This window comes from Poecilia latipinna, unplaced genomic scaffold, assembly GCF_001443285.1.
Source record: "Poecilia latipinna isolate Pla-1442-1.1 unplaced genomic scaffold, P_latipinna-1.0 Scaffold221, whole genome shotgun sequence".
Lineage (NCBI taxonomy): Eukaryota > Metazoa > Chordata > Actinopteri > Cyprinodontiformes > Poeciliidae > Poecilia > Poecilia latipinna.
The window spans coordinates 291,736-318,041 of record NW_015112837.1 but is presented as its reverse complement, the minus strand read 5'-3'; the positions used below and the strand labels follow the sequence as shown (position 1 = coordinate 318,041).

The 26,306-nt window shown below is 36.4% G+C and overlaps 2 protein-coding genes across 2 annotated transcripts in view; both read right to left on the bottom strand.

Moving 5' to 3' along the window:
* Positions 1 to 14,107, bottom strand: part of iars1 (isoleucyl-tRNA synthetase 1) — a 53,167-nt gene extending 39,060 nt beyond the window's left edge. Inside the window, exons 1-11 of the mRNA XM_015031869.1 lie at positions 14,005 to 14,107; positions 12,183 to 12,306; positions 11,445 to 11,601; positions 11,243 to 11,362; positions 11,069 to 11,151; positions 10,052 to 10,169; positions 9,038 to 9,185; positions 5,378 to 5,465; positions 5,058 to 5,118; positions 3,927 to 4,022; positions 2,655 to 2,777 (exon numbers count right to left, since the gene is read on the bottom strand). Of these exons, the coding sequence (XP_014887355.1) occupies positions 2,655 to 2,777; positions 3,927 to 4,022; positions 5,058 to 5,118; positions 5,378 to 5,465; positions 9,038 to 9,185; positions 10,052 to 10,169; positions 11,069 to 11,151; positions 11,243 to 11,362; positions 11,445 to 11,601; positions 12,183 to 12,301 (1,113 nt within the window). The 5' untranslated portion in view covers positions 12,302 to 12,306; positions 14,005 to 14,107. The remainder of the gene's footprint in view (positions 1 to 2,654; positions 2,778 to 3,926; positions 4,023 to 5,057; positions 5,119 to 5,377; positions 5,466 to 9,037; positions 9,186 to 10,051; positions 10,170 to 11,068; positions 11,152 to 11,242; positions 11,363 to 11,444; positions 11,602 to 12,182; positions 12,307 to 14,004) is intronic.
* A 1,899-nt stretch (positions 14,108 to 16,006) lies between these two features.
* On the bottom strand, positions 16,007 to 18,475 carry rpl29 (ribosomal protein L29). The gene is made up of 4 exons (XM_015031868.1): positions 18,417 to 18,475; positions 17,940 to 17,992; positions 17,784 to 17,848; positions 16,007 to 16,315 (listed from the first exon to the last, which is right to left on the bottom strand). Exons 2-4 carry the CDS (start codon positions 17,974 to 17,976, stop codon positions 16,223 to 16,225), a joined length of 195 nt encoding a protein of 64 aa, XP_014887354.1. The 5' UTR covers positions 17,977 to 17,992; positions 18,417 to 18,475; the 3' UTR covers positions 16,007 to 16,222.
* Positions 18,476 to 26,306: the final 7,831 nt, after the last annotated feature.

Here is a 26,306-nt window from a genome sequence, read left to right as displayed (position 1 = left end):
AATATAGAGTCACCCCTTGTTTTTATTAGGGTTGTTAACATTGACAAATGCGATTAATCTAAAAAGTTTAACGCGTTAACACTGCAGAAAGCATATTAATTTTATCACAAATTTTGATCTAAAAAAAAAAAAAAAGAGTGTGACCTAGTTCAAAGCAGAGTGTTACACTGTCTTGTGCTGTGATCAACAATGTAGTCGCATTTGTGAGTGATAATTAGAAATTTCACTGAAAAACGTGATGGAAGCGTGGATACCCACGGTAGTAGTTGCAACAACTAATTATCCTTCCATCAAAGCACAGCCGGTTCATAGTTAACATTTCTAAATTAATGTTTGAAACAAATGATTTAATTTAAACATTCCTGAATATAAAAATCTGGAAAGCTGAGAGTCTTCAGTCATGTTTGGTTTGAGCTGCAATGAGAAACATTCAACCACTTGAATATCTGTAGTTTTTATTTCCAAAGAGCATGACTCTGCTTTGACTCGCTTCTTTACCACCTCAGTGATACAGTATATGCAGGATACTGTATCACACAAACACTGCATCATCCATTTTTTGTGGTGAGGCAGTATTTGATGAGAACAGTAGATTTTGTTACGATTTCTATGAAAAGATTACTCTTCTGCTGCAGATTACAGCTGTTTTTAAACCTGTTTTTATAGCCTAAAGTGAAAAAGCTTTGTGAACTCTACAGTGATTCATTATTTGCTTCCTTTTGGGGATTGTTTTAATTAGTGCTCTTGGTTATCCCAAAATGGAAATAAACGTCAAACATAAATGTTCAAGAAAGTAAAAGTGAGGTTTTGGCTTTCTCAGAAGAATTTCTACTTGATCACGCCCTTAATGTTTTAGCAAATTCAAGACTGCTGCATCCCTCCGAGAGACTTTAAGGCTTTTTAGATTTTTTTTTTTATATTTTCTTTTGCTAAAAGAAAAGAATCTACCAAATAATTAAGCACATCTTGATCAACGGTGTTGACTTCCTTAGGCTACCGCGGCTCTCATTACACATTACGATTAAATCCATTAAGAATCCAAGTTTACCCAGCTTGATCTAGTAATAATTTATGCACACAGTTTAAAACTAAATTAAAACTGAATAAAATATAACAAAAATGTATTTGTGATTTAATAAATTATTATCTCTGTTGGGGAATAAATTAGGACAACAATGGATGAAAATATATAAAAAAAAAAAAGAGTCAGAAACCCAAGTCCTTGAGTGCATCTGTCCTGCAACTTCTGGATGCATCCCTGCTCCAAAGTGTCTGTATTTTATTAAGTTGTGTTGGAACTGGGATGATTCCAGGAGTTGCAGGACAGAGGCACTTGATTTGTGTTGCAGATCCTAATTCTGAAAAAAGAACAAACAAAAATAAAAAATCACATGCAGGAAAATCACATGAGATGCATGTTATTAGACGTCGTTCTGTGGTATTTTGGAGGAGGCTTGCCCTGTTAGATTCTGAGGTGTTCAGAACAACAACAATTGCAGAATTTTATCAGCCAGGAAAAAAGTCAACAAGTGGACGACATTCGCTTGGCTGTCCCTAGCAAGTCTGACCGACAGCAGATCACAAGACACTAAAAGAAACCTTAAAAATCCCAAAACATCTTCACTGGAACTCCTGTGAGCTGCCGCCGCCTGTTTTATCTTATATTATAGAAGATACATAAAATACATGCTCAGATCTTAATCTCACTGAGATGCTGTGGGGTGACTCAGGACAATGTCAGAAACTGGTGGATGATTTCCTGGTAAAACAGAGCTAGTTATTGGTGTTTATCCAAAATTAAGTCAGTTTTTCTTCCAGCTAAATAATGAAAAGATTAGATGTTGATGTGTGAACTGAATAATTCATAAGGTGTTCAAGACTGTAAACCCCACCATGAAGATATTCAAGGTGAGGTGCAATGATGTGAAATATTAATCTTACACAAAAGCTGAAAGATATTTAATCGTATCTAAAAGGTCTTGCAACTAACAGGAAAATGTTCAAAGAGAATTATTTGGGAGCATCATAGGGATACCAGGCGTCAGAATAAAAGCTCAAAATTTTATCAAAGACGCTTTGCATGTTAATAAGCATGTTCAGATAGTCAGGCAATAGAAAATAAATCTATCTTGGAGCCTGAACACTACACCAAACACACCTGCAGATCAATCAAAATTTAGCTGAGGAAAAACGATTCTAAGATGATTCACAATCAGATGCTACCGCACATTTTTAGATAATGTTCATAAAATTCTTGTTTTTTTTCTTAGGCTTGATAATTCTTTTATCACTTAAATATTCTTCATTTATTTAAAAACTTTCTGATACACCTAAAAACATGGAGAACAATTGATAACATCACTTTAAATAAAAGTACAGTATATCAAGTTCTGAAGTCACCAAGTTTAAATTATGTGAATACTACCTTATATTTCATCTACACTGCAACTGCAGCAGGTGCCTTAAGGCGCAAATGTCCGTATGAGGCTCAGAATAAAAATCAGATGCAAACCCTGCACAGCTGCAATTAGCTTTACCAGTTAAAGCAAATGTTAACACCATTATGTTAAACATTACATTAGGCGTTCCTAGGGCAGAAAATGTGAAACTTCCCTGAATTTAATCTGCATGTAAATGCATGACGTGCCACTCACTTTGACATACTGTCCTGCAAAGTCAGTGACCTCTGAAGTGAAGCAGCCAGAGGCATCCACAGGGCAGATAGGAGTCTGGTCCCGCTGGATGATGTTGTATTCAGTGCACACCCTGTAATCATCCTGCAGAAACAGTAACATCACTTAAAGCTTTTCTTAGTACATTTAGACTTTTTTTTTTTTTTTTAATTTTCAGCTTCAAACTTAACACAAAATATCAAGGTTAATCACAATTATTTCTTTATTTTTTTAAAGATGTTTCTGGTTTAACCATGTGACTGCACATTAAATTCCTTGTTGAGACGAACAGCTTCTACAGCAGTGAAACAAGCTCTGCTGGTATGTAGCAGCTATGCACGAAAGACATGAGCACTGCCCAGCTCTAGATGTAATTTCTATTCAAACACCCTGTCAGGATCCAAGACGGATGACTCACTGGGTCATTTCACATCTAGTCATAACAAAATAAATTTTGAAAAACGCAGTTGGGCAGTGCCTTTTTCCCCCCGACCATAAATCTTTAGAATAAATGCATTCATATTTCAGGTTTGACTCTTCAAATAAGTCCAAGAGAATCTCACCACTGAATATAAGGTCCAAATGAAAAGCATAAAAACATGTCAAGTGTCAATCAAATTGTAGATTTTATGTGGTAAACCGACACAAAGTAGTCAAAATACGTGGAAATAAAAAGGATGTCCTGTCTTCCCCCGTTTTTATTCTAAGGTCAATTACTTACAAGAGTCTTTCTGTGTAATTTAATCTCAGTATAAATTCAGTCGCTCTGTGACGGCTAAAGAGGTTCCCTGGAGAGTCTTGGTTAGAAAACATTTTGATCCACCAGTCATGCCCTGATTTATTGTCTTTGAACATCTCCAGTTGTTAAAGAAATGCACACCCTAATAGCTGTCATAGATGCAAATCCACCCACACCCACTTAATGATACATCAATCACTAACTTGCTTAGTTTCAGTTTTATCCTTTGTTCCCTCAAGCAGAAGAATTATACCCAAATCTGTGATGCCTACCTTACAAATGGATGGTGGACATTTGAATACAAGCAGTGTTCTCATTTAATATTTGCCTAAATGCTCATAGGTGTCAGTCAAGGCATGAAAGTTTCCTCACATTTCATAACATGTATACTTTTATTAATTTCTCTCCTTCAGGGAACAGAAGCTATGAAAGTGCTGCAATTTAGATAAATCGAGCGCTTGGCCACACACTGCTGCTGTTTGACAACTGGAGATAAATGTAAGCGCGTTACTCACAGCTCCGAAGTACGGGGCCTGGTGGACAACTCCTGTGCCCTCTTCCTCCTTGACGTAGTTATCCGTCACCACCTGGAACGCTCCCTTCTCCGCACACTTGAGTCAAACAGGAAGGATTTCACACCGCGGAAAAGAAACAGAGAGGTGAAGAAACAGAAGAAAAACAATCACGATCAACAGAGGCGCTTAGCATTTTTGCATACTTTGACATTAGTATGCATTTGCATGTTTAATCATATTATATTTTATTAAAACACTGTTGCAAAGTATCTAATACACAGATTTTCTGTCAAGCACAGCGGTGTGTCTACCTGCTGGCACCCATGCAGTTTTTCAGCTCTGTCTCACCTTTTTTCAGGGCGCCGCAGTGCAAATCAAGCTGCTCGCACACGTGACTAACAACTTGCAAACATGTTTTTTATGTGTTGCTTAGGTTCACACACAATATTACTCTCTGTAAGCACAATATCCTGCAACACCAAAAGATGGACGCTGCCAGTCCATTTGACTTGCTGCAAAATCCCATAGTAGCAATGAGAGTGCAGCAAGTTATGGGTGTTAATGCACTATAATGAGTACAAATGTTATAGTGCTTCTCCTACGTGTATTTTTATGTTGCCCAGCTTAGTCTAGATGTATTTTGGTTGTTTTGTTTTCAATAGTTAGACTATCCCTCTTTACTAAGAAAGATTTGTTTTGCGCTTTCCTGTCCTCATTTTCAGTTGTTTCATGTAATAAACCTGTTCACTTCAACCGTACCCCACATTCTATATTACCTCTCCTCAACCCCAGCCAAGTTTGGACACAACATCAGTCAGAGTTGCATAATAATTGCATGAGCTCAAATTCTGAAGTACATTTATTCTACTTACAAACAGTTATTTACTCATAAATAGCTATGCTAACTATGAGTAATAAGCGCAGCACGTCAGCCTGGTCATATTAGAACTGAATGTCCCATGCAGTTGCATGGTTCCTACACTAGCACAAAGATTTCTGATGTACGCTGTCAGCTGCAAAGAGTCTCATGTGGCATTTGTGCCCTGGTACAGATGTTTTCTTTATTTTATAAATAGATCATGTAAAACTGCGAGCAAATTTGATTGAAATAAAATAGAAAACCCTACCTACCTTACTGAAGTAGTGAAAAAGTGGTTTGTACTTTTTTCCTTTGAGATCTTTGCCTGGAAATCTAGAAAGAAGAACAGAGGACGTTTAAAAAATTAAAAAAAAACAACACTAGTCAAGATCCTCAAAAAACAGAAAGCTCATCAAGAGGCGACTTGATATGACATTCTAAACTATTTTTATTACTATTCCTACTTTTTTAGGGGTGTAGGGTTTAAGGGCGAAACCAAGCTTAACAGTAGAGTTCTCTCAAAGAAGAGCGGAGATTATACATCAATATTTCTTATTTGAACTTGTAAAAACTTAATATAGTTTTTACTGACTTGTTCAAAATTGTGTATTCGCCCTCAGACTTGAAAAGTGCTCCCAGTCTGGCTTCCATCATGATGTAGGTCCTTTCTGTGGTGTTATCTGAAGGAATAATGTGAAAATGTCATTTGCAACTTATGGATTTCCACTTTTTATAGCAGGTTTTTCATATGAAGAACAATCTTTACGCAATAATCTCTAGTAATACGTTTATCAATCTTAAGTGAATATTAAACAGACCTATCATACTTCAGACCAGAAACAGTAAAAACTAGAAGTCAATAGTGAATATTTAATGGACATGATGTTATTAATAAGTTAGAGCCGAGGAAAACCGATATTCAAATACAGACTGATGCAGAGCAGCAGATCCCAATTAAAAGTGCCAGATTTTAACAAACAACCCTTCAAATAACGGTCAGAAGTTCTGAAATACTTCATCCAGGGATTTATACAGAAACATGTCAAATCTGGTGAATTTCTAAAGAAGACATTACAAATGGCTAAATTGGACTGTGGTAGGTATTTTAACAGTGATCAGTGTTTAACCTGCAAAGACCACAGACAATAAGGCAATAAATGAGGCAGATGTAAGGATACATGTTTTTTAATTAATAATAAAAAAGTCAATTATCTCAATAATGATAAACTCAACACTTAATGTGTTATATAAAGAAATGTGCCTAATCTACTTCTTCAATTTAGGCTTTTTTAAGCATAAAGAAAATGAATAAATGGCATAATGCATAGAAATGCGGGTGTTTTTTTTTATATCTCATTCAGCTTTTTCCACATTTATCCAGATGAGAAAATGCATAAGTCAAATTTCCCACTTTATTTGAGCACCTCTGTGGTGGACATTTACTAACATGATATTCCTAGCATCCAATAAGTCTTCCCATCTATTAAAGAGGAATATCTGCTCATTCATCTAACAGCTCTGGTCATTTTTCATCCCCTGTCAACATAACGCCCTCTTCAGAGTGATTAATGCTTTTTAACATCAACTTAATTTACAATAAACAGCAACTCATCAAATATTCTTCAGATCTCTTCAGCAGCAGTGAAGTATTGCATGAAACTAGTCCCAAGGTTGAAAAAGAAACAAGTTTCTTTTTTTTTTTTTTTTTTGTTTGCACACAATGCACCTAGCATCGTGTGGGTTGGCAACAGAAGTGAGACAGCAGTGAAACAAACATTGTCCAGCCAACTAGCAATAAATGTGCAATTACCCATGATAGACACAAAAAAACTAGCTTGTTAGCATACCAAAGCTATGTTGGCAGCTAGTTACCAGCAGCCTCAACTGTAAAGTTGAGCGCCACTCAAACTTTTGCCAGGCAGAAAAGTCCCGCTACAAAAAAATTGCTACACATACAAGAATAAATACTCATGTAACGACAAACATTTAAGTCCTGCGATTAACATATTTATGGCCAAATTAAATTACTTTTAACTAATTTAAGATATTTGAAGGACTTAATTTATTTATATGAATTTAAGACTTTTTAAGTTTTTACAGACACCTTGAATGAAGACCCAAGTCTGTTTGAGAAGCTGCAGCAAGACCTGTAAACTGTTTCATACAATCTGACTGAGACTGAGTTCTGTTGCAAAGAAGAATGGCCACATATTTCAGTCTTTAGATGTTCAATCAAAGCCGGTGGAGACAAAGCCCAAAAGAGCTGAAGATGTAATGTCAGCAAAAAGTGGTTCTACAATGTGTTGATATAAGGGGGTGATTCTAAATGCACTCCACCTGTTTCAGGTTTTTATTGGTAAAAATAATAATAATCATAATAATAATTAGGTCATGCATCATCTACTTTCTACTTCACAGAAGTGTATGCCTTTGATTTGACCCATTACATAAAATTCAAGCACATTACACTGAAGTCTGAAGTATGAATACTTTTGCAAGGCACAGTATAAGAGACAGACATTTTAAGAAACTAAAGTTTGTTGAAAAAAAAATGACAGAGAGGAAATGTAAAAGAGGAGGCAGCGAGAATAGTAAGTGCGGCAGCTGTGTGGCGGGCAAAACCAAACGGTCTGAGCCAGAGGGACAAGAAAGGGGGACAGTACGTAGCAGAATCAATAAAAGATGTTTCTTCCCCCTCAGTGGCATGAAAAATGACAGCGCAGCTCAGACCTGCCGCAGCTGGCAACCCTCGAATCAATCAGAAACACATGCGGCAAAGCAAGGAGCCAACAACAAGAGACAATAACAGGTGGATGTGAGGGAAGAGCGATCAGGGAAAATTTGGGAAACTGTTGGGATGAAGATGGAAAAGGAGTACAGAGAGGCGACTGTGCCGATGCCAAACGAGAACATTCATTGGTATTCCAAAGCAGTCTCTCATGCAGCACAGCCAGTGCAGAGAGGATTAAAAGCTGCACGTCAACACTGCCCCCTGGAGTATCTGCCAGGCTATGGCAAGCTGACAGAAATCTAGGTCATCCATTTAAAAACCTACCAGTTATCTCACAGGAAACTGAAAAAAAAAATACAGCAGTAGGGTAGCAGAAAACAGCAGCTATATCTCTAGGGTTTTTTTTCTGTATCTGAACAAGGACAATGCTTTTTTTAAGTGGCCTCGTTTGAGGTTCATCCACATTTCCAGGTAATAGGTACACAGACCTGGATCCAGACCCTAAAAATCAGTCCAAGGAGTAAAGGTCTGGCAATTCTGTCTCATATCAGGAAGCAAGGCAAGAAGCTGTTGTTTTTTAAAACACACTTGTGTTGAAAGCTTATTTATTTATTTATTTATGTATTCACAAATAAATAAACTAACAAATGATATGATGTACATGATGTTCCATTTAAAAAAATGTTTCTTCCAGTCAGAGAAATTATGTAACATCTCAGCAATGGGAGGATGAGAACACGTTCTTTCCTCTGTAGTGAGTTAAAGTTTTATATTTTTATAAGAGGTCTCACTTTACATGATCACACCTCCATAAAAAAAAACATCACATGATGCATACTAAGTGGCTACACCGACACTCCATTAACGATGAAAAAAAAATAAATAAATACATTAACAGCCTGCACTCTGCCATTTTAGACCAATCAGATATCCAATCAGAGAAGAGTGGTATTTCTGCAGGAAGCTTAAAGGAACAGGAGCTAATTCAGAAGCAGTGAGGGAAAAAGCTGCAGCACTACTTAATGTAGGAAAAATTAACAAAGTATTTGGACCAATGAACATTTAAATAAATTAAGTTGTGAAATCAAAATGTATGAACATACAACAGCACGTTCAAGAATTATTCACAGCTGTTGAATATTTTTTACATTTTACTAACATTTTGTCTTATGGAGCAAAACAAACTAGTGTTTAATTGTAAAGGGGAAGAAAAATTGTAAAGCTCATTTACTTCTGGACTTTGGAATGTCCAAAAAATCTCAAACAGTGAACAATATGTGAAGAATATGTCTCAACTTAAACTGTTCCCTTGTAGTTCTGGCTGTATATTTAGGGTCATTGTTCAAAAGAATATAGGCAAAAAATACTAGCCGTCCAGCTAATTCAAGAAATCTACAACCTCAATTTGCTTATTATCAAAAAGCTATTAGTTCCTGCTCTTATTACAATACTACAAAAGAAAATACAGATAAAAAAAATATGAAATTATATAGCTCTTCGTTCTTTAAAAAAATCTCTCACCTTTGACCTGGACATACAAGAACTCTGGGTTGACACAGAGCGCCAGGTTACTCGGCAGGGTCCAAGGTGTGGTTGTCCAAGCGATCAAAGAAACGTTTTCACTCTCAACCAGAGGAAAACTCACAATCACGGAGGGATCCTGGACATCCTGCAGACAGAAACACAAGAGGATGAGTAGGTTCTGCTCTTTATTCTCATCTCCAGTTTGGGACTGTGCATAAACTGTTATGTCAGACATATTTTTCATAAAATCTAGAGTATAATTAGAGACTATAATCTAATGTACAAAGAGACCCAGCTCCAAAGACAGTGCAAACAGCGTAGGAAATACAACAAACAAACAAAATAAACAAATATGGTGATATTTAAAACACATGTGCAAACACAAATATAAACACTACAAAATCAATGAATATCTGAGTTTAAGTTTGACCATCTTCTGCTATGACAAAGAAATGAAAGAAAACATCATAAATTCATGTGTAAACGCAGAAAAACTATAAAATGGTCTCATGATCAATTTCAGGGCCACAGTCGCCCCGTGGCTCTGTGGGAAGAGTAGTTGTCTTGTGACCGGAAGGCTGTAGGTTCGATTCCAGCTTTCTCCTGCCACATGTCGATGCCCCCTTTAGCAAGGCACTTAACCCCAACTTGCCTACCGAGCTGCGTATCGGTTTATGAATGTGTGAGCATTTGTGAATGGGTGAATGTGACTCTAGTGTAAAGCGCTTTGAGTGGTCAAAATGATCGGAAATCATTTACATTTCAGAGCATTTTTAATCTAGTTATTGTTTTCCCAAGCTAAACAGACTGCATCTTTAACTGAGATAGAGAATTATACATTTCTGCTTGCAAGACAACATTTGATTCAGAGCAAGGCAGAAAATGAGTGACAGTTTTTATTGTCCACATAGATTTCCTCTATAGCCAAATAGACCACATCCCAGAACAAATATCACTTTCAGAAAAGAAACGCGCTGAAGGAGCCTGAAAGAGTTCCTGACTTGAGCTAACCTTGTAGTTCTGATGGGACTCAAAGTTGGAGAGCGGTGTGTTGCAGGCAGTGGAGAAAGGCATGACTTTAACTCCCCGATACACCAGGCCCTTGTCATACAGCTGCTTAAACACCCACCTGAAGGAAAAAGACAAAATAAAAATGATTGCAAAAAAGTTTTTAAACATGAAATGACAACAAGGAAAACTTGTAACATAAAGTACGCAGCATTCAGTTTTGTTATTGATTAAAATACATTTTCACACTTCATAATATACATCTATAAAATGCTTAGTTGATGCAGATATATTTGCTTTTATGCTTTATACCAGGTTAAATATAAAAGAATAAAATGGCTAATCCAGATTTTAAAAAAAAACATAAAATAACAAATTAGGCACATACTCTATATTATAACAGACTTTTACAACTTTTACTTTGCTTATTTACTCACATGGTCAAATTTTTTCAAGATATTCATATATATGTATTGCTTAGAATATCCAAATAATTATCAAGTAGAAGAAAAATATTCTAAGTTTTGTGAGTTTAGACTTTGCTTGACGACAACAACATATTCACACATTTTTATGGAGTCTCGCTGATAATAAAGTTTTATTATTATTATTAAAGCAACATTAAACATTGCCATTACAACTGCATTATTTTCTAGCAGCGTGCGGCTATAATTTGCAGACGACAGGAAATTTTAAGTTCAAGTCAAGCTGGTAATTAGACAATTAGTTTCGATGTTTAAATGTAAGTGGAGTGAGCTCGGAGAGGAGAAACGTTTTCTAGCTTTTCACAGCACAGATCAGTGGGTTATAATGTGAATGCTAACAATGTTGCCTTCAAGATCAAGCTCAAATCAAGTAATACAAGCTAATAAAATCCTGAAATATACTATTTTTAAGTGGTAAAATACTTAAGAAGATTAAATAAGAAATTCAATACAACTGTAATTGGAGATTTTATGTCCTTTTCATTAAATTCACACCATCTACAGAAGAAAATGCAACAGTTTGAGATATCCATACCAGACTGTCTCCATGAACCATGGGTAAAGGGTCTTGTAGTCATTCTTGAAGTCGATCCACCGGCCCATTCTTCTCACTGTGGCCTGATGGAAAAAATGTTAATAATTTGCCATGTAATAGATGTAAGCATATTGATTATAGACTGGACAAAATGTAAATATTTATTGCACACACCTCCCATTCATTAGAGTATCTCATGACAATATTTCGGCACTGCTTGTTGTACTCAGCAATGCCCATCTTGGCCACGTCTTCAGGTCCTTTAATCCCCAAAGTTTTATCAATTTCATACTCCTGTAATGACCAATGAGAAAAATGTAATCACATAGAACAATACTTTTCTAATATTCTGAGAAACTGGAGGGCAAAGTCTCACCACAGGCAGGCCGTGACAGTCCCAGCCAAAGCGCCGGTCCACATGGAAGCCACTCTGGTGGGCAAAGCGGGTAACGATGTCCTTGATGGTGCCAGCTAGGATGTGACCGTAATGCGGCAGACCCGTGGCAAAGGGAGGGCCATCGTAAAAGGTGTACCTGGTGAGGTATTAGTAATATCATGGATTTCACTTAGCAATAAAACAAAGAAGTGAAAAAAAATGAGGTCCCACATAGTAATGTGAAGAGTGCTGATAAGAAAGACTTTGCAGTTGAACATGTTTTCAATGTTTTCACACAAATACTAATAAATTTTGGAATTTTAATATACTTTATAACCAAGGATTTAAAATAATTATGTTTTTACCAATGAGTCACTATGGTTTCATCTGCATCATCTATGAGTCACGTAGTCTCCCTGAAACCTGGAATAATTTGTCACCGAGTAATTGCCACCCTAACTTAGTTAAATTATAATTTTACCTTTGTCACTGAAAGAACAATCTATTTAATGTTGGGTCAATGTTTAACTTGCTTTCTCACTTTCAAAAGCACAAGCCATCCTTTCATGGAATGGATTTTTATAGAGAAAAACTGATGAATGTTCAGACATATATAAAAACTGAAATATATATAAAATATATTAGAGCTTACTGTAATTCCGAAAATCTTAAATCTTTGGACAAAATAAGTCAAATGATTCTGAATTAAATCACCCATGTCATCATAAGGAGTCCCACCTGGGTCGGTTCTTGGACTGTTTGAGGCATTCCTGGAAACAGTCCCTTTCTTGCCAAAACTGCAAAATCTTCTCCTCCTCAGAGGGAAAATTGATGGATTCGGGAACTGGCTCCACCATGGTGTCTGTTTATACACAAACAGAAAAACAGTTCAGTAATATATTAGAAATTTATATTTTTTACTTTTGTTTTTCAGTTAACTTCAGATAATACAGCCACATGTGTTTCAGGTCTTTCTCTTGACAAGCAATGATCAGTAGAGTCTTTGGCGTAAAAATGGTTCAAAAACTTTTCACAAATGTTCAAATGGCTCAGAGTTGGAGCCACTGGAACATTTAACTGCCTTAGCAACCGCTGCTAGGTAACCACTATTGCATAGTAACCGACTGCTGAAAATAGAACACTGAAATTTGCAACAAAAAATATTAAGACTTTAAATGAAAAGTCATTGTAAGTGAAATTGATATTGAACTAATACATTTAGCAAAGGAATCACCCAAGTGATGTTTGTACACCAATCACTCATTTTCAGAGAAAATGGAAGGAGGAAGAATATTTATTTTTTTCAGTGACCGCATTGTTTATTGTGGGATGTTCTATTTTAACTGCAGTTTACTTTGAAAGCACCATCGGCAATTGCTGTCAACATTTGCAAGTAGCTCCTTCCAGCTGTGCTGTGTCACTACTATATTTTCAATGGAAATTCATCCAATCTTTGCCATCTATTTTGTCATCAAGTTTTTTTGTTTTTTTTTTAAACAATAAGTCTTAGCACCGAAGACTTAAAAACTTCTGTACTGAAAGCCTAAATTATATCAAATAATAATTTGCCTCTTTTTATCTTGTATGCATGTTGTTGGTGGTGAACTGATAGAACTGGTAATGGAAATTCACTGGACAAAATGTCTTTAGACACAAAGGAATTTGTGAATCATCCGATGCGTTGCCAATGAAAACAGACGTCTCATGCTCATGCTCATGGAGGTGACAATGAAGCAAACAAAATGCAAAGTGGCGTTAAGTCCCGTAATCATAAGTACAACAAAACTCCACTGTGATAAAGAAGAAATTAGGAAGTGTGCAGACAAGGACAAATTAAGTTCTGTACAAAATTTGATGTTTTGAAATGTTTAGTACTTTACTGAATATCAACTGAACAATGAGGACAGAAAAAGAATGATCAAATTAGTATTTAGTTGTGAATGCATAAAGACAGCATATAAACATAGATAATTGTAAGAAGTTGTTGTGAGGGTCACAAGGGTGTTAAATTGAAACTTAATAAAAGATTGGAAATAACTACTTAGGTTGGTTCTTCATAAGTAAAAATTCTATGTTTTTATTATTTTCTTTATCTCTGCCAATAAAAAACTACCAATAAAATTATTGGTACCCTATAAAGAACTTTTGTGCAAAGTGTAATGCTTGTATCACCTTCCCGAGCAATTCTAGCCATATTTTACACCAATCGCCCAGACAAACTTTGATTTACACCTATGATTCCCTTAGTTAATACCAAGCTAAAAGGCTTTTAAACAGAACTCAAATTCAAAGTTCTAACAAGAAGACCAACATTTATATCTATAAATAAATCACAAAACCAGTGTCCAAACAGGTTAGGTTAGCTGGTTCACACGAATGACACATCCTTGTTGTCAGCTAGCAGGCTAATCCCGCAAGTAGACGCTCAGTTGCTCAGTTTATTGTTAAAGTAACAATAAACTTTGTTAAATGTTGCTCTTAAATGCTCGTATTTCCCTTAAAAGTATGATTAAATACAGCGTTCTAAGAAACTTTAATTACTTCAAAAGTAGGAACTCACATGCACTGCAACCGGCTGCCGAGACACGAGAAATGATGCAAGCTGGAGTCAGAGCATGGACGGACGTGACGACACGAGATCCGATTTGCTGCTTCAAAATAAAAGATTCGTTTATGTTTGTAGCACCACCAAACTAAGAGTGACATTAACAATCAGAGGCGGTTTGCACTTGAATAGTGTTTTTGGGAAGAAATAACAGCAATTAACAAGTTAAAACATAAGTTGGGTTATCGATCCAATGTAAATGCAATACAGCTTAAAGAGATGGTGAAAGTATTTTTCCTCGGATAAGAAAACAAGCACAAAAATGTGCTGACAAATTAATTATTTTAGTGATTATCTGGGATAAGTGAAATTGTAAAAACTAACATGGATAGTGTACTGATAGACATATTTCTAATAGATGAGAATAACACACGGACATTTGTTAAAATTTAAGTGACATTATTGCTGACTATGTAGAGATGGCCGTTTCATCTTCTCTTTGGTTTTCACATTCAGGTTTACCCAATGTTTTACAGAACTCCAGGACTGCTGTACATAGACCCCAGTGTTTGTAAAACTGTGAGATCAAGTGAGCTTTTTCCATTGGGTAGCTCAATTATGTATTGAAGATAGAGTGGCAAACTCCATCATTCAGAGGAAGCTTTAAGTGAAGCTGTAGCTCCTACACATCTAAGGGTGTCACAGTGAAGGTAGTTTGAGCATCTGAGGATCTGAGACTGACACCATTGGGTCCTCCATATTGAACTGGAGTGTGTCACTGTGGGGGGATAATTTGGTTTCACCTGATTCATTTGCATCCTTGAATCAATATTTAAGCAGGAGAAATAATGTGTATCCTAAATATATACTGCTCAAAAAAATGAAGGGAACATTTCACTTTAATTTTGTGTGTGGCTCCAAATCCAGGCCTCCATTGGTTAATAAATTTGATTTCCATTGATGATTTTTGTGTGATTTTGTTGTCAGCACATTCAACTTTGTACGGAACAAAGTATTCAATGAGAATATTTCATTCATTCAGATCTAGGATGTGTTATTTGAGTGTTCCCTTTATTTTTTTGAGCAGTGTATATATATATATATATATATATATATATATATATATATATATATATATATATATATATATATCATATATAAATTCACTGTATGTATTTTTTTAGTACGAGTACTTAAGTCATTTTTTTTTTATTTTTTATCATATATTTACTAGAAAGATTACAGCATAACACGAATCTGCATTAAATGTACAAAGTTCAACCTAAAGATCATTCTGCAAGAATTGAGCTTTTGTTTATATTTACTGTTGCAATCTGCTTAAAACCAGTGTTGCAGAATGTGATACAGAAAGTTTTCTTCTTAGATTTAAGTCTAACTTTTACTATTAAAGATTTATCCTCTATATTAAAAGCTTCCCTATTTCAAATGTTTTCAATGTTTTTTTGGGGCATCTCCAGGTTGTACAACATATTCCATTACAGCTACATTATTGGATAAATCCCATGATGTCTTTATACTTCTGAATAAATAATTTATCTGAGAACTGAACTGAGAAACTTACAGGTTCATTTGCATAATTTAAGCAACTTTTTTCACAAGATCCTCAATTCTGACTTGCTTACATTAAGTGAAAATGGCTGTGACCATCATGCATTAGTAGAGGTTTCCAATTGAAACAGCATATTGTCAGACCTTCAATTTAAGAGTTTTCACAAAAAAAAGCACATAAATGATCTTATATGTACATTTAGAACAATTCAGCTGAAATGTGTGTTCTTAGGTCACTGAGGAACGATGCAGTTTAACAGATTTTTTTTTTTATGTAACCCCAGTAGAAAGCCTTTTCCACAAAGAATGCTACAGAGTGCTAAGAGGTTTTTCAGTCAGACTCGGTCTCCTTTTCCGTTGCAGCTCACAACCATTATTTACTAACTGGTTCAACGAAAAGGGTGCAGTGGACAAAAAAACAAAACAAAAAAAAAACATGTATGAACACTTCCAGAAGAGAAAGCTCATTCTCGATTTATTTCAACTTCCAAACTTTTCCAAAATTTGGTGTGGAAGCAAAAAGCCACAGTGCTGGCTTAAAATAAATCCTTTTCTGGATAATCAACACATACAAAGTATAAAACAAAATGGTTTTGTTAATAAAGCATTACTTTATTATGTTGGTGTATGTGGAACAATAACAGACAGAAGTTAAGCAGACAGCTTATTTCTGAGCTGCTGCTTTCCGTGCCGCCTTCAAGCCCTTCTTGTTATGCTTCTTGGCAAAACGCATATTCCTCATGAATTTGGGATCCACCTGCAAACAGGAAGGTTCATAGAATGAGTGAGCTGTTGCACTAAACAGTCTAGCATAAACCATTAAAACATCCAGGGGAAACAGATTTTGCTCATGAAAGTAAATCATGTAAAGCAGTTTAGATTCAAGTAAAAATATGGTGCAAAAATTCTGAGCACAAATACAGGATACTACACCAGCTTCACCAGAAATGCACAAAATAAACATGCAATACAAAAAGTTTATTAATCTAAAATCATCTTTTGCGGTTTAACATCTTTTCACCTACAGAACTGGAAGTGTTTGAAGCTACAGCACATTCTCCTAATGCAGTTTTTCAAAACTCCACTTGACAACATTTGTGCAAATATTTAGCTAAAAACATTTAGACCAGCATGATACTAGAAAATGTATTGCAATATAACTGCCCCTTACAAAATAAACAATGTCATAATCAAGAAGTCAACTTTATCAGATAGAGGTTCTCAGTTAAAAAAAAATGTTTTGAATAGTTGTAGGCATCAGATGAAATGGTATTAAACTCATCAAAAACAATCCTGTAAACAGCATTCTTTAATCTTTCAACATTTTAAAGATTTTAAATTAAAGCGATGGTCTATTATCACAACATGCTTGTTCAAGAGGGGATGCTGCATCAGTGCAATATGCTGGGTTCACTTATAAAATTTGAACCAGTTTGAACCATTTCTCCTTCTAGACGATACACTTGACCATCTCTCTCCGTCTCCTAGACACAGCTATTGGCTGAGATTTTCGCTGCAAATTTTTCATCCTGTGGCCGTTTAAACCAGCTCAGAGTTCATCTGTTACGTTTCTCTCTCCTAGATGAAGCCACAGAAGTACTAACAGACAGCGTACTCAAATCCCTAGTCAGTCACAGCAGACGGCTGGTTGTAATGAACTAGGTTCTGCTTAAGGTTTCATTTTGTTAGGAGTTTTCCTCTGCACTGTCACTTGCATGCATGTTCAATGTGAGGGATTGCTGCAAAGTCAACAACACAATGCAAGTGATTCTCAACTATCACTACATGCTCATCCTGGAGGAGGGAATGCTCCAAGTCAGTGACTCAATGTGATCTGCTTAGAAATGGGGTTTTTTCCCTGCCAATTAGAATAATAAATTGAACTTGACTGTAATGTTCAAAAACTGCAAATAAATTTGTAATGTATGTAGCCAATTGAATTGTTGGTGTATGTCAATTCAGAGACACTAATTAGGTATCATTAAAAAGTTTATCTTCTTCCAGGTGAAACATGGTTTCCTTTTTTTTTAACAAAACATATACTTGGACAGAGATGACACAGAGACAAATTTGAGGTCTTGGATATGTGGAAGCAACTTCCAAACCAAGGGGATAATGCACAAAGACGGACAGTACAATTATTTAGCTATTAAAAGTTTGTGTAAGAACACTGCATTTCTCAAAGCACCGCTGTAACACAGAGCAGAGTTGGTGAACATACATACCCCCTTCAAGGACTCATAGCGATTAGATCTGGGCTTCTTAATGCCATTTCTGTGCCATTTGCGAGCTGTTGAAACAGGACAGTCATTCGTTTTTACACCGCTCTTTGCACAAAGCTAGAGGAATATAAACGAGTAAATTCAGATGCAATCACTTACACTGGTTGTGAGTTGTGTGGTTCTTAGACTTTGCCATTTCAACGCTGGTAAATCTGTAGAACGGACAAGAGAAAAACAGAACCAGCGCATCATTAGCCACGAAAAGCGATGCTAGCGTCCGTTGCTATTAAACGTTCATTTAGTTCGGCTTGTTAGCCACCAATAAACCTGTTTTATTCTAAAAAAAAAAAAATAAAAAAATGCATAAATAGACTGAACGCAGGAGGAAAATATAGTCAATTAAATCACAAACTAGTTGGTATTATATCGGTAGCTGTCGGTAGCTACACAGATGTTAGCCCAAATCAGATGTTTTATTTGTCTCTTTTTAAGGGTCGAATCCGATCCATACTGTGAAGACTAGATTATTAACTAGAAACGTTATCAATGTCCGCGGATGTTTGGTGAACAGTATATAAAGCAAAAGCAGATGGATGAAGATTATAATAAGCTCAAAGCACCGGGATAAATAAATACCTGCCACACGAACAGACGACAACCGGAAGAGAAAGAAAGTTCGCTGCGGCAAAGAGAAGAAGACTTGAATCAAGAGCGGAGGTGTGTCGAAAAGAGTCGCATGTTTTTGCACACTGCCACCTGTTGGTGGGTTAAAGTATAACAAAGAGCTCACACAGGACCGCCAGGTGTCGCTCCAATCCACGATAAAAAATAGAGCCACATCAACTTTATGTTAAGCAAAGCGTGGCTCCGTTTGCCTGAAAGATCACAATGTTCTTTTCCTCTTTATTTGCTACTTAGATGTCATTAATGTGCGATTTGTGAGTACAGTCTGACTAAGCTGTTTCTCTACATACCCCTTTTGATTCATAATTAGAATAATAACAGAAAGATGAAATTGCATTAAATTACAGTATATGACATTAGCGTTGGTCCACTGAACAACATAGTAATTGTTGTTAACCATTTCTTTCGGATCACATTTGCATTTTTAATTAAAAATAAAGATAATAATTCAGTATTATTAGCAGATTGTGCTTGTGCTCTTTTATTTACTTAAAGATTAGATGTTGGCCTTCAGACCAAATCAATTTATTGTAATTTAACTGTTAGCAAACAGAGAACTCATTTTCTAATGGTAACGCAACAGATTGGTACATTTAATTGATCAAATATGAACTAGAGCTGTACAGTAGAGCAGTAGCACCGTTGCATTGTAATAAAGAGCCCCTGTGTTTGAATCCTGGCCTGAGGTCTTTCTTCATGTTCTCCCTGAGCATGCTGTTAAGCTAACATGACTACGTATTAGCTCAATGAGTTTCCAAATTGTCCGTGTGTAGTTGTGTGCATGTGTAGTTGTTAGTTCTGTGTGTCTCTGTGTTGCCCTGTTATGAACCTAATGACTGCTGGAGACAGACACCAGCGAAGATAAGCAGGTATGGACAATCAGTGGATGGGATAGACAAATTAGGGGACAAAAAACACAGACTATAATTGCAACCATACAGAGTGCACAATCTTCGCAGTGGTTCAACATTTAATATCTTGAGGCAGAAAGGTGTGTTAGCTGCCTCTTGGTTCTGCTTTTGATGTTGTGGTGTCATTTGCATAATGGCAGCAGTTCAAAAGTTCATGGAGAGAGTGTGAGGAATCTCTGCTTATGTTTCAGAGCCTGTTCCTGCAGGAGCTGTGATGGAGATCCTGTAAACTGTAGAGACACTTCAACGACCCTTCTCTTCCAGCTTCCTTCAACATCCTCTGCCCCGCTGGTATGCTACTGAGATGCAGTACCCCCCTCTCATGCTGAGAGGGGCGTGTCCAGTCATGGTTTCTAAACACTGGTGTTCTTCTCTCTTTGGTCTCTTTAAGGATCTGACAGTTGTCTGTGCATCACTAGGGTTCTGATAAGATGAGGTCAAATTGGAACTTTGTGGGCTACAAGCAAAATGCTCGTAAGTGGGAAAAATAAGTATGCATCTCTCTGAACATGCCATTCATTCCTATGTTGATATATCCTGGTGGCAGCATCATCCTGTGGTGATGCTTTCCTGAGTAGAGATGTGGAAGCTGACCTGAGTTGGAAGACGGATAGAGGGAAAACTTGAAAAAAAAACATGACTTACAGGATGACAAGCTGAAACACACAGTCAGATGCAAATGGTTGCACACATGGGCTTTCACATTATTTTATTTCAAAGTTGCTCATATTATATGCATTTTGCATAACTTACATAACTTCTCTGACCTTTTTTAAACATGTAAAACACCATAAAGAACAGAAAGAGAGAAATAATTTTTCAAAAATTTTATTTTTCTGGGGAGACAGATTGTGTTTGCCTATTTATAACAGATTAAAAAGATATGTTTTACTCCCTCAAATGTTGATTCCTCCTCCTATCTTCAGCAGTTGTTTCACAACTTTAAGGCTTATAGATAATGACTTGAAGGCATTTTTTTTTTTGACAGAAGCTTGAATGAAACAAGGTTGAGATTCTGTGGGACTTTGTTTTCACAGATCTGCTGAGAATATCTTTAGCGATGGCACACAGCGAGGTGAGATGATGGACAGATTAGAAAGCAACCAGACAGATCCACAGAGACTGCTGTGCTGCTGTTCCTCTTCTGTGTGATGAAGGGTGTGAATGGATGCAGAGTCGTGTGAATGAGCTTTCATCTTGTTCTCCCTTACACACACACCCACACACACACACCAATGATCCACCAAGGGACTGTTCTATACTCACTTTTCTTTTCCTTTCCTTTCCTTTCCTTTCCTTTCCTTTCCTTTCCTTTCCTTTCCTTTCCTTTCCTTTCCTTTCCTTTCCTTTCCTTTCCTTTCCTTTCCCAGACTGGGTGAATCCCTGCTCAAGCAGAAGAAATCGTGCCGCAGGATCCTATATTTAGTCTCTGGTTTGATCAGAAGAGTCGCTCCGCTCCACTCTGCAGCTCTCAGCTCCACTCAGTCAATTACAGATTTGGATACATGTATTGTTTCTTGTTTTCTCCCTCATCTGACAGCGGCGGAGAGCGTGCTGGCTTCCACTTTCTCTGATATCTTTCACACATGGTGATTTTGGTTTTGCGGTGAGTTTTGAACAACAAGCTGAACATGCTCGAGTGAGCTTTTTTTTTTTTTTTCTTTTTCCCCTTCACTGGTTTATATCTGATCGTCCTGCAATCATTGGCCGAGATGGTTTCAGCTGCATCGCTGAAACTCTAAATTATCAAACCTCAAAGCATAACAGTACAATGCTTTAAAAATACTTCCAACCACATTGCTTGGAATAGAGTTTGGCTAGTTTTCATTGTGCTCCTTTAAAAAGATTTATGGTAGTAAAATTTTTCGGTCTGAGTCTGCAGGTCTTTGCCTGTTCAGTATGTTGAGCTACACATCAGTCATTCACACAATGTCAGGTAAAAATGAAGCAAAATGCACAATTAAGGAATGAAAACAAGTTAGTTTTTGCATGCTGGGAAGCAAACTGAATATAAAACAACAAACCCCAGGATGCCAAGACAAGAGTCAGTAATTTATAAGGCATATCTATGGTAAGACAAAACAAAACAAACTGCAAAGGCAAGTAAGAATAAATCTGAACGAGCAGACCGATCACAACAACATTCAAGGTGCTGTTTACAGCAATACCCACTGCCTCAAGACAGAAGAGAAAGTAAACAAAGACAATCATTTGAAAGATGAAAAAGATGTGATCATATCTGACATTACAATGTTGGCAGAGATCCTGATCTGAAGGAATTGTTGGTCTCAGACTCCAGGAGATGTGACTAAAACAGCTAATTTGGGCTTTGATTAGTCAGTTTGAGTTTTAAAACTGCTGTGGTTCAAAAAGTCATGCAAAGGTCCACGAGCGAAACACACCAGCTGTGATCCTAATCATGTCATTTTGAATTAGCAGATCTGAAAAAGGTGAACAACCTCTTATAAAATCGATGTCGTCAATCAGTGCCTTGCAGCTGTATTTGCATTTTTGTGAAAGTTAAAACATGTTTTATCGCAATTTTAAGCGACAGACTGGCACAAAATAGTGCATCATTTGTATTCAGCTCACCTTTGTCTATCTTTTGTAGAGTAACTTTTTTCCCCAAGTCTCTTCAAAGCTTTGCACATCTTGATGCTGGAACTTTTCGCTATTCTTTCTTGGATAAATAGCTCAAGCTGACTGGACTGAGAGTCTCTGTGAACATCAAGTCTTACCACAAACACTCAATTACATTTGAGTCTAAACTTTTGGTTGGACCATCTTAACACACAAATATGCTTTGAACTTTTGGTTCTGGCTGTACGCTTCAGTTATCTTGATAGATTTTTGCTTAAAAAGATTTTCTTCCAGGGTTGCCCTGCCTGCATCAACTTTCCTGTTCATGCTCAAGACAAAAGCACCCTGTCACACCCAGGGTGATATGGAGGATTAGTTTTCCGTCAGTCACGGTGCTTTGCATGTAGGCCAGAAAGGTTGATTTTCGTTCTTCTTCCAAATGTTTGCTTAGTCCGCTCCAAAGTTTGTCGCAAACAGCAACTTCAAGCAATGTTTTTTCTTGCCACTCATCCGGACAGGTCAGATTTGTGGGATGCACCACTAATATTTGTCCTTTTTAACACATGTTCCAGATAACCTGTTCATCTCTGCAGTTGATTGCTGCCTGACAAAATGTGTAAAAGTTCAAGAGTGCAATCTGTTCAGGTGATAAAGTTACATGGCCTTATTTGACATATTTAGCATCTAGAAATATTTATCTGAATACATTTTATGACTGTCATTTCTACCTTTTGCCTGGGATTGCTTTGCAGTGTACAGCTGTTGCCAACAATGCTGAGTTTGCAGTCTTTCCTGCACAGTGTTAGCCTTTTGAATCAGGCTTCCCACCATCTGGAAGGAAGTACATGTGCATCTGCTTTTATAGAACAGCCAAGGGGAACATCCTCTCACTGAAGAGACTTGTCACGGGCCAAGGACTCCCATCGCAGGCTGGCAAAGCAAGCCAAGAAGCTTTGAGATGTGTGCTTCCAACACACATTTTTATTAGAAAAAGAAAACACATAAAAGAGATACAATTGTTGTATTTGACCCTCCTAATATGTACTTGTCTTCCTCATACGCGTAGATTGATCTATGCATATCTGTGCATTTCTCTGTTTTGTACACATGCAGACAGACGTGCGCGCACACACACTCACACATGAACAAAAGAAAAAAAAATACCACTCAACATTACTGTCACAGGATATGAAAGTCTCAACTGTTGACTGGAATTATATCACATATTAAATCTCATCTGAATCTTTAGATGAGAAGGAAACAAACTTGCACATCTAAAAGTGTTAATTGTTTTTAATATGAATTACTGATTTTAGTGCCAGAGGGGGAAAAAAAAAGACTAATTATGTTTGCTTCAGAAATCAGTTTATTATGAAAAAAATTCCAAGTCTTCCACATATGCATCTTTGCATATCTAATAATAGAGTGCATATCATTCACCATGACCTACTTATAGTAATTATATCATGAAGATGTATAGTATAGAGACAATATCCTCAGAGGGGCTTTAATTCCCACCAACAATAAGCTGTGGTATTTAATTGCTTCCCTGCGAGACATTTAAACTGAACACATGCAGCTTCCCCCGCTGCTGAACTCGTTTCATCTCTGTAATATCCAATTTCATCTTTATTGTGACTCTTTGTCATTCTGTTCTTTTATTTCTTCTCCATAATTATTTCAGAGCATCGCATAAAAGTTATTTGCAGGTGCTGTTATGTCTAGTGCGCTGGCGATATTTTGTAGATTTTTCTGGCGTCTATGTATCTGGCGTGTTGGTAACTTTGAAATTGCTCATGCTAAATTTTCCCCTAATCAGAACAGACTTCAGGGTTACAGCTTTATGTTCTCAGTAGCACATGTACTCTGGACATGTCTCCAAAAATTTAAGTTTTCTTACTGAGTGAAGTCAAAATCTTGCTTAATTATTTATTTTGTTGAGGTAACAGCTTCTTCCTCGCTAAGTAACTAACTAATAGAGACCTCGTTCTACTGAAGTTAACATCTTTTACACTTCTGTAGGAGTTCATAAGCAACAGTTTGCACAAAAAATCATCTCAAGGACACAGGACACAACTCCTTCATGTAAGACAAAGAAATGTTTATTGTGGCTTTCCAAGACTTAGTAATCTGAGTTTGTGTCTCGCAGAACAAAGAGCTGCTGCCTGAAGCTGTATATACCAGCAAACTATTTATTCTGCAGCTTTCTGCTCAAATTACAGATAATTGTAACTCAAATGTGTTTGTCTCATAGATATCATATTCTGAAGATTCCTTAAGATGAAGTCAACAAATTATGAAATAAAATGAATTTAAATGGATCTGAGCAGCAGAAAAAAAAGTGACATCACTTTTCATAAAACTGAATGACGTGTTTTTATTTATTTAAAATGTGCATTTTGTCATACAAAATAAAATAACTTAATAAATTAATTTACTCAATAAAAAAACTGTAAGATTCTTCTCTTGTCATCCTTTAGTTAAAAGGATCTTAACTCAAATTTATGTTCAGGTTAAATCCTGTTTTTATTAATAGTATGTGGTTATGGATAGAAAGAAATGAGGAAATATAGATCTCAGTTTTAGGAATCTGAGAAAATTGTGAAAGACGAAGTTCAGGGAAAAACTTTCATTGTTCCAGCTCATCTCTCCTTATCCTTTTACTTACTTCTTTTCGTTCTTTTTTCATCCACGGCCTCCATTGCTTCCCTAAAAAAAAAAAATAAAAAATAAAAAAATTTACATTTTAATTTTTGTCTCTTCCGGTCTCTGTGTCTCAGTTTCACCTCTGACCTCCTGTCTCCCTTTTGCTGTGATTCACACCCACTTTCATTTCCTTTTCATCTGCAAGAGGAAGTCTCGTCTTTGAGCTGCACAAAGTGAATCCCCCAGGGAGTTGCTTCCCGTCAGTACATGAAAGACCCGGCTCATAATGTCTCTGGAAGCCGAAGGAACCAGAGGCAGAACGGTTTGGATCTCAGAAGAGGCGTGATGAATTGTTATGTGCAAATAAGCAACCTGTGATAAATATTTTTGGTTTAGATTGGAAGTGATCTTCTTGGAACATATCTGGCCTTAATCGGCTTGAAGTCGTGCGTTTAAACTCAGTCGTCCACAGCTATGAACAGGTTAGTATTTTATGTCTAAACCTGACTGGTACTGCCAATTACAGTCAGTTATGCTTGTTCTCTCCTACTTCTTTTTACCCTCTTTTTCCAGCTCTCTTCTTGATTAACAAACCTTCGCCCGCTGTGAGCCGTCAGCCTTCAGCTGCAGTTCGTCTCCTACCTTTTCCATAAATACCTAAATGCTGCAGCCATTTAATCTCACACTGCAAAACTGCTAAAGACGGTCTCTTACTGCAAGCTTTTGCTTTAATTCTCCTTTTGGTTTGGAAAGTGTTTGTAGTTCTCTTCTTTTCGTGCATTCTCCCATTAATGTTGCCACAGCTGACATTGAAGCTACATATACAGCTTCAATTCAAATTCAAGCAACTTCATCATGAAATCCAAAACCTGCAAAGTCCCAAAGATCATGCACTCAGAAATCTCTGATCTTCTTGCTGCAAGGCAACAGTGCTAACAACTATCTCACTGTGCAGCCCACCCTGCTAATCTGGATGTGGAAATGCTTCCCCATTGCCCCATCTTGCCTCCACAGAGTCTAATAAGAGGTGGAGAGATGGGGGCCACTTGTCTAGTTTTGAGTGCAAATATCTTAGTACACTTGAAATACTAACTTACATGTAGCTTTTTGGCAAGGTACAGGAGCTTATTTTAAATAAATAATGCCTTAATATTCATGAAAATGTGCCAGTTTCATTAATAGATTATTTTTAAATGTTTTAAGTGAAATAATCTGCGAGTGGAACTAAAACCTTTTAAATCCAATATTGAGGAATTATTTACTAAAAACATGCTGAAAAAGTTCTTACAAATGAGATTTCTCTTATTTCAAATGTATTAAGATTTCACTGGACCAAAAACACAAGACGTTGTGTTTTTGCAGTGTATGTCTTAAAACTCAACATCTTTAGGATTTTGCTTAATCTTATAATCTTCAAGCTCATGAACCATTGGTGTCTGAACAGTCAGCCACAGTAATCTGAAAATCTACATTTATTTATTTAATTTTTAGTTGATTAAAAATAAGCTAAACATGATGTTATTGAAAAGAATATATATATATTCACTCAGAAATATATATATATATATATATATATATATATATATATATATATATATATATATATATATATATATATATATATATTTTTTTTTTTTTTTTTTCCGCCTGGATAGATTTTTATTTAATTTATTTTATCAATGAAAAAAATTCCAATGGAGAACTT